Source organism: Phaethon lepturus, unplaced genomic scaffold (assembly GCF_000687285.1).
Source record: "Phaethon lepturus isolate BGI_N335 unplaced genomic scaffold, ASM68728v1 scaffold6470, whole genome shotgun sequence".
In the NCBI taxonomy this organism is placed as follows: Eukaryota; Metazoa; Chordata; class Aves; order Phaethontiformes; family Phaethontidae; genus Phaethon; species Phaethon lepturus.
The window spans coordinates 23,605-32,411 of record NW_010509723.1 but is presented as its reverse complement, the minus strand read 5'-3'; the positions used below and the strand labels follow the sequence as shown (position 1 = coordinate 32,411).

General features: G+C 42.3%; 1 protein-coding gene across 1 annotated transcript in view; it reads right to left on the bottom strand.

The window, feature by feature from the left end:
- Positions 1-1,632: 1,632 nt before the first annotated feature.
- PRIMA1 (proline rich membrane anchor 1) overlaps positions 1,633-8,807 on the bottom strand; it is a gene marked incomplete at its 3' end in the record, with an annotated part of 30,730 nt that continues 23,555 nt past the window's right edge. The window contains exon 3 of the mRNA XM_010283327.1: positions 1,633-1,762. Coding sequence (XP_010281629.1) covers positions 1,633-1,762 — 130 coding nt within the window. The remainder of the gene's footprint in view (positions 1,763-8,807) is intronic.

Below are 8,807 nucleotides of genomic sequence, written 5' to 3'. Positions count from 1 at the left end.
CTAATGCTTGTCCAAGCAGATGACTTGATATTCACACTGTTGACAAATAATGGGTGTCTTCATTAATTATCTGTATTATTCTTCACTGACATGAAGAATAAGACTTTGTTATGTGAATTCCCACAGCCTTTTCAAGGTAGCTCTAAATTTGTCTGTTTAAATTTCTCTTCTGTACCTGCTATCTACCAGCATCAGAGCAGATTTGAAGATCAATTCCTTGCTAGGCACAAGTTGCCCTGGAGAGTTACTGCTCCCATGGGTACATTTTGCAGCCTTGGCAGAAACGGTTCACAACTGGGCTCTAGCCAAACACAATAGCTGTTTTTGAAACAAATACAACTTTCCACATGGAATTGGACCAATCCCCTATGAACAGCCAATGGTAGATTAGCAACCACAAGTAAGAAATTTTGCACTGTGTTACCAATCCAATTAGATTTCAATTTCAGTCCACATAGACAATTTTTAAGAAGTTCTGTAGATAGAGTGAAAGCCTTCCAACTCCTGAAAACTAATAAGCGTTCATTTTAGTTAAACTAGAATAGCAAAGATACTTATGTAAATTTAATAGGAAATTAGATACAGACTTCTGTCTGCTTGTTTGAATTCTCCCTTTTTGATGCTCGTGGATGTACTACCCTTCAAAGTCTGCATAAATTTTTCAGGCAACCACAAAGCATGCGCCATGCTCCACCATTGTGATACCCCTGTTGAGGCTCATCAAAAATCTGGCAGTTGCTTTGCATGCAGATAAAATTTTTCATTAAAGGTATTTTCTTTTCTTCCCCCACCCTCCCAAAAAAATCCCAAAGCTATACAAACATAGTTTAATCCAAACTGTGATTCAGGTGTCACTGCATCATCTCATGAGAGTTATGGATTTTGGCTTTGTCCACTTGAAATATGAAATACTATTTAGGTGAAGAAATAATTCCCACTCCCATTTTCCCATGTAACTGAAGTCAATAATTTCTCACTACTAGAGGCTTATGCAAGCATGTTGCAAAGACAGTGGTAGGGGAGCTGAAATGGTTACTGCACACCATGTTGTACATATGCTTCACGTAGGCTTTTAAATTAAGAGAGGTAGGTTTTGAAATGGATTCTGTAGGTGATAATTTTGAAGCAAGAATAAATTAGAAGCAGAGTCTCCAAATGAAAAACTACACAAATTACCCTAGAGTTTGGGTTACAAGATCTTGCATCAATCTGGAATGCTACAGTTAGTGATGGGTCTGGACCAAAAATCTCACAACGCACATGTAAATTTTGAATATTACCAGAAGTGGATAGGATGGTCCTGCCTGTTTCCTGTTTTGCCAAGCCAAAGCTATCGACATTCCCCAGCAACCAGCAGCGATTTGACTTTGGGGAGTTCATATTAATCTGAACACCGTGGCCCTGTCCCATTTCTAGTTTTTCTCCTCCTCATGTCCATGACTGTGCATTAAACTTTACCCTTTACACAGGCAGGATATGGTACAGTGACTTTCCAATGAAAACACACATTGGCTACAGGATGCATTTTGCCTTTAAGATGCCTTTAAACAAAACAAGGTGTCAAGCAAGTCTTGGGTCATCCTTTGTAGGGTTGCATTGCCCTAAGCACAGTAAAAGAATCTGGAGTCTTACCTTTTTATGGCTTTGTAGCAAATGATGACAACTACGAAGAGGAACACTAGTGTGGCACAGCATACTGCAATGATAATAACCAGGCCTGGCCACCAGGTCTCTTCAGTGGGACAAAAGGTAGACTTGGGAGCTGCAAAACGAGCGTGGAAAAATACATGAGTTCTCCCAAATAAGCAGCGTATAATCAGGTACACTTCAGTCACCCATGCAATAGCACTATGCCAGGGCCTCAGATACGTCCAAAGAGAGTATTTCACATTTAAGACCCATTCTTCTTCCCAAGCAATCAGCTAGTTTGGTACTAGATATTTCTTATCATGGACCCAGATGACCAAGACCTCTGTGTCAGTGCTGTCCACACGCTCAGCACGAAGGAGAAAGGCTCAGCTTTACTGCCCATGGGAAACCTCTCCTCCCTCTGCGTTTGCCATCTCCTGCTGCATCAGATTTAGTTTCAGAGGGAGATGTTAGGCTGATAAGGGTAGTCTTTCCCATGAGGGGGGGTTTACTGGGGAGCTGTAGCAGTGCCTACCAATCAGTATTGCAGCTGCTATCATTGTAACCTTGAAGCGAGGAAGGCGGATTTGTTTTAAAAGAACAGGAATTACATTACGTTTATTAACTGCTTTTAGAGAACTATAGTTGACAAGCTTCTTTCCCGTTACATTGTCTTTGAATTGTATATCCAACAGTTAAGAAATGTTGACATTAAGAAATGTTAACCTGTGAAAATATAAGCAATGATTCTTACATTTTTCTTATTCAATTTAGGGCTAGAATTGTCTATGTAAGTACCACTCAAAACAAGCAATATTTTGCATCAAGAGTAATTTAGTTCAAATCTTTTCCTTCAAGGCCATATTCTTTTTCCCATGCTTTGAGGGGACACATTTCCTGAAGGATGGTGAGCAACAATGGCAAGAGAACCTTAACTCAGTGTATGCAACCACATAAACTCCATGAGAATTTGGGTCAACCTAAATGAAGTTTAATAATGAATCAGTCAACGGGATTCTCTAAATCTACATTTTCAGTTTAGGGGAGAGAATGAAACATAACAAAAGACTTTTTTTTTAACCTAATTATTTGATCTGATATATCCTAAATTCTGAAGTTCCTATTATAGACATCACACATAGGTGCACGAGTTAAAATATGTTATTACAACTGCATCATTCATGGTGAGCTGACATCTCCTGTGTCTCCTGTGCTTGATTAAGAAAAGACATACACATACTCTTAGGTTTAACACTCCTTAGGTAAAATCCTGAAGTACACAATTCCTGAGAAAAGATTTTTTTTTTCCAGTTGCATGATCTATAGAAGAATTGGCAACATTGACCCAGAGATATCTGCAGAAGCACCTTAGAAAAAGGCTTAGAAAAAGATAAGAAGTAATCAAAATAATAAAGCCAACAGCTTGATAATTTATAGGCAGTTCAGCATTTGGTGCCACATAAGAGGTCCTATCTTTCTCACACGCATCAGCATTCAATACATGCTATCACTCTGACCACACTCATCTAGCAAATATTGCCTTCAATCTATTGGACGTATATTGACCATGAGGCTGGGGGGTGTGTGTTTGTTTTTTTAGGTTTTTTTTTTTTCCCCTATGGGAGAGAAAAATAAAGCTGAAAAATAAAGTGATTTGAAAAACTAATGGTTCCTGGCTTTTCTTTTGACAATGTGTCCATTCCCAGACTATCTCAGCAACTGAATTTCTGCTTCGTTACTAAGTCTGCTGTAGAAGTCAGTTTTCAGTGTGTTGTGATAAAGCTAATGTTTTAAACGTTTTTAATATTCTCTGAAAGTTTTCAATATTGTTATTTTCTAAGATTCCAGAACAGAGGGCATTTCAAAGTGTTTGCATGAAGGAACAGGCAGTCTCAAGGCCAACTCCATCCTCCTGGTGTTGTCCTGACAAACACAAAAGGTTTCAGTGAAATCAGAAGAAACATATGATCAGCAGATGCCACGTAAAATTAGATGAGATCATAAAAATTGGGGCAAATAGGGCCATCCTTATCTTGTCCTTGTTCTTCCTCCAAGGCAGGATCAACCAAACGATTTGTAAAGCAAACCAAGATGGTGAGACGGGGTTGCTCCTTGGCACAACACATGAGACTGACAAATGGCAGAGACGGGGTATAAAGCAAGGCTTGTCACATGCCCGTGCACCACATGCTCCTTGATGGTTTATCACAGTATTTTTACATGAAGAATCAACAGTTATATGTGGGGCTGAGTAGTGAATATGATTTCTGACAGCCTATATGTAGTTATTAATGACAGGAAAATAAGAATTGCTGATGTGGAGGTGACCCGTAATCCACCTGGCTCAGTTCCCTTCCCCACAGAGCAGTCACTCAGAAAGAAGCATGAGAAATCACATTGGAAGTTATGAAAGCCTGCTTCTTAGTGTCTGGTGGGTTTATAAAGCTTTAAAAAGTATTTTCTACTTCTACCCCTTATTATTGCAGTACTAGGCAATCTTGTTTTCCTTAGGAATGTCCACTCTTTTTCCAATAAGCTCCTGGTTGCGTGCTATTTTCTGTCTTTCTCAGTATGCATTCACATAGCCTTCATTACCATGGTATTTCTCCACCCTTAACTCATTTCTCCTCACAATTACCCTCTGAGGAAGAGCAGAACTGCTTTTAATCCCCTTGTGCTGATGGGAAGCCCAAGCCTGGCACGCATGGATGCCTCCGTGCGCCTGCATGCCTATGAGCAGCAGCTGGGAAAGTCAGACGAGAGGGGAACTTCCCAAAGAGCCAAGTGCCTCGGAAGTGCCATGTCCTCAGATTGGTGCCTCTTGGTGAGTCCCACACTGAGCTCCTGGTGTCAGGGAGGTGTTGATGTCTCCATCCCCTGGGCTGGGGCTCACGGCTCTGCTCCCTGGGGCAGCCCAGTGTTGGGGAGGCTCTCCGTCCTCCGGTGCCTGGATCCCAGCCTCCAGCTCACCACCCGTACTGTAGAGAAACCAGGTTGCACCAGCGAGGGGCTGAGCCTGCATGCGTCGTGCCCTTAATGACCAGAAATGATCCTGGGGTGAGGACACCCACAGCACCCTCTTTTAACTGTGCCACTTTGCATGGAATAGCAATGCATTTCTTCGGCACTCTGTGGAAGAGAGAAGACATGGGTCCCAAACCCTGCTCTAATACTGAAACTATTACAGTAAACAAAGAGCAGAAGGTGTCCCACACTACCTATGACAATGGCAATGTCCAATTGTTTCATTGTCTTGCAAAAGCTTTGATGAAATGCAGAAAAACACTTCCGTTCTCATGGTTACCTCCTTCTTTGTACCACCTCTTTCAAATCCATTATAAAGCCCCAAAAGGTGAATGCTTTCAGAACCGAATCCAAATCCTTTTTTCAGAATCCTTTCCCTTCTCATGTAAAGAAACAACAAGCCACGTGCTGCTGTCATTCGCAGCGGTGTATTTGGGGAGTGGAGGACATCTCTGGGCACAGGCAGTCCCTTCGTCATCACCGTGGGGCTACTAGGAGCTGGCTAGCCCGGCCATGGTGTTTTCTCCCTCAGCACCTATCACCAGTCTCACGTGAGCGGTTGCAGCTGCTCAAAGCATGACTTCCTCCTGGTTTGACTCATTCCTGGCTGCTCTTCACTTGTCTCAAAATCAGCTGAATGGAGAAAATGATTTTCACAGTGCAAAACAACTCAACAAAAGTGTGCTTTTTCTCCTAAGCCCCGAAGTGTTGTTCTACACACTGAACATACCGTTGGGTGGAAAGTGGTAGGAAAGTGATGACATTTTAAAGAAGAAAAGCAGAGTGAGCTAAGCAATCACAGCCTGTTATCCTGACAGAAATCCTGTCAAAATAATGAAAATCTCATTCAATTAATAAAATATTAAAATAAATAATTGATGCTAAACAACATAGGTTTAGGAAAACACATCTTGTCAAACTAATTAGGTATTTTCTGAAGAGATTACTGGTTTGGTAAATAGATGTATTAGTGCTGGTGTGATACCTTTAGACTTGGGTATGACATTCAACTTAATTCCACATGATGTTGGGCTTATGAAACTAATAAGGTACACGGTAAGTGCGGCACACATAAATTGAGTTAAAAGCCAGATAACTGGTATACCTCAAAATCTAACTAAGTGGAAAGTCATTGCTGACAGGATGTTTTTAAACAGTGACTCGCCCTTTTTCCCTAAAATAGGGTGATGGACACTGGTAGAGTTTGTAAATGACTCAGGAATGTACTCCACTACAAGTGGAGACCAAGCATATTTAGATGAGAAATAGGGTAATTACAATTAAGGGCAATTATCCATTACAATAGTCTGGTGGAGTATTTAACCGAAAAATTTAGTTTAAAGTAGATTTTTAATTTTTCTTAAAAGAAGTCTAAATTCAGCCATAGAGATTGTACTCAGCATAAGAATTAGGTAAAGAAAATGCTCTGTCTCTGGAAAGGCAACATGAGCACAGTGCCTTTTTTTTTTTTTTTCTTGGCTTTAAAATTTATGAAGTATAAATGTTGGTTAGGTTTACACTTAGAGGGCCAACACCTTCAACTATTCCCAACAGCACCAGGCCTGAATAAATACAATGAATAAACAGACCGACTTCAGACCTACAGTGGGTGGCTGGATCCAACTTATTGAAAACAAATTAATGAAGAAGTACTTTCAGAGCAAAGGCATCCTCAAACTATTTAAGCACCACAAGAATCTCACACACTTGCTTTCTTGGACTAAATTTGTTTCAAAGGCTCAGCATAAAGACACAGCTCCAGTTCTAATGTCAGTAGGTATCTGTATACACATGGGTCCAGCCAGAAATATACATACCAGGAAAGATTAGCTCAGCTACAGAGGGTTTCCCTCAATGTCCAGGCACAAAAAATAGAGGTCGTGTCACTGGAAAGGAAGTTTCCATAAAATCACAAAGTCGTCTCTGTTTTCTTTTTAACAAATCTCTGAGGGGATCACTCTCAAAATTGCCCTGAGCTATTAAACCCAAAAACTAGTGATGAAGCTGTTTTAATCTTCTGGATTAAGCATTAAACAGTTTTGTGTATGTTATAAAAGCGACACATATTTGTACTGCCTGTGACAGAAAATAGAAACTGGACTTGGAATCCTCGGGTACACCCACAGGTTATCTTTAGTGGTCATGTCTGTATAAAGCTAAGATTTTGGAAATCTAGTACGCCTGCTATTGATTTCGATTAGGGTTATTACTTTCCATCGCGGTATGGGGTGTAGGCCAATTGCTCTTCGCATGGGAATGCCGGGACATTGGAAAGTAACACCAACAGGTCTGTCAGGAGAGGGTAAGTGCTGCGTCATGGGGTTGCTCTGGAGGAGCCGGTGCCCCTGTGCAGCTCCCAGCAGCGATGCTGAGGCAGGGAGCCTGCGTCAGGGCTTCCCTTTCCACAGGCGCTCGCCCTCAGCCAGCCCAACAAGGCAAAGCAAAGCAAACCGAAATAAATCAAACCAAAACACGGGGCTGAGCTGGAAAAGAGCTAAGGGAGGCAGCGTCCCGTGCTCCCATGTGCGAACCCAGGGCGGGCGTCTCTGGCCGAGGTCTGAGTGTGTCAACCCGCTCACAGACTCGGTCCCAGGCAGCTGGTGAGTGTGTGCTGAAGTGACGTGGAAGGGTGACAGTGACCTCCCCCCCAACAACAGTAACTTCATGCCTAAAAAAGGAAAGGCACTTTCAAGATAAATCAAAACTGATTATTGTTTTTTTTCCTGCTCTTGCAGAAAGGTCAAGAGTGCTGGCGTAATCATCTTTATGAGACGTTTTTAATATTGTATACTCACAACAGGCTAAACCCTGCCATCTCTATGCCTGCAGCACTCCTCTTGCTATTGTAGGGCTGCCTGAATCAGCCATGCACTTTTAATTAGCATGCTAGGAAGCGAGACTGGATTTTATTTTGAAGGCAGGCTCATATTCTAAGGGCCTCAAGTGTTTTATCAGTCTTGCTTGGAACTTAAAAGGAATTGGAGATGCAGGCAATGTGTTTCTAGCAATCTCTATGCATGTCACATATTTGAGAGACCTGTTGAACTGCTGGCTAAGGCAGGGTTTGGGGGTTCTAGTCTCATCTTCACTCTTACTTGCCTTATTATTTTGATATAGTCACATAATTTGCACATTGGCGTTTCTGTTTGCAAGACAGAGAGAAGCCACTAGTTCCTACAGCCATTATCACACTGGGATGCAGGAATAAGCCCAGAAAATGTGCAGAGGTTTACATGTGATTTCAGATGTCAAGGTATATGAAAAGACTCCCAGGACACTCCATGCCCAGTTAAATCTGTTGCAGCTTGGGTTTCTTGACATCAGGGTGTCTCATCCAATCCCCTGTGGAATAGAGTTCAACGAATCCCCTGATTAATGTGAAATAACTTGTGTTCTGGGAGGAGAAACCCAACAGAGGAACGGTTAGACATGCAGACACCAAAGCTTGGACATTTACTCTATAATCATTGTGTTGTGTAAAAGCTGAAACTCAAGGAGAGCCTCCAGCACGTGCCCACATCTTTTTTGAGAAAGCGGATTTCAGTGCTGAGCCAGAGGTCTCTTACCTACTTTCACGTAAGGCCCTTCACTCCCCCGGCAGTGTAAGTTCACCCCAAAGTGAGTGCTGATTAAACAAATGCTGATTAAGTTAATTGTACATCAGAATGATGCCTTGGGCAGCTAATCAAAAGGGACAAGAAGCTAGAAGCTGTCACCACTCATTGCAGGGGGGTTGGACTAGACGACCTTTAAAGGTCCCTTCCAACCCAAACTACTCCATGATTCTATGAAACCAGCAGAAGTCCACCCAGCTGTGAGACGTGCCAGCTGAGGACCTTGTCCCAGCATCTGCATGATGACTCTCATTAGCGCTGCTCCGCATTTTGACAAAGGCCAGGAGCTCAGTCCCCAGAGCCCTGGAGGCTGTGGGCTCTCCAGGTGCAGGTTTTGTACCTAACCGGGAGCGATGGGGAGGGATCTATGAGTCGGTGTCAGCTCAAGCGTCTCCTATTTGTTTGCTGTATTTCGTCACGTAGGAACCGCTACGGATGTGTTTGGATAACATAGGAACGTACTAACAGTGAGAGGCAGCCAGCATGGGAAAAAGAAATCCTTCAAAAGAGCCTTCTAATGAAGTTTGTGGTACTGCTAGA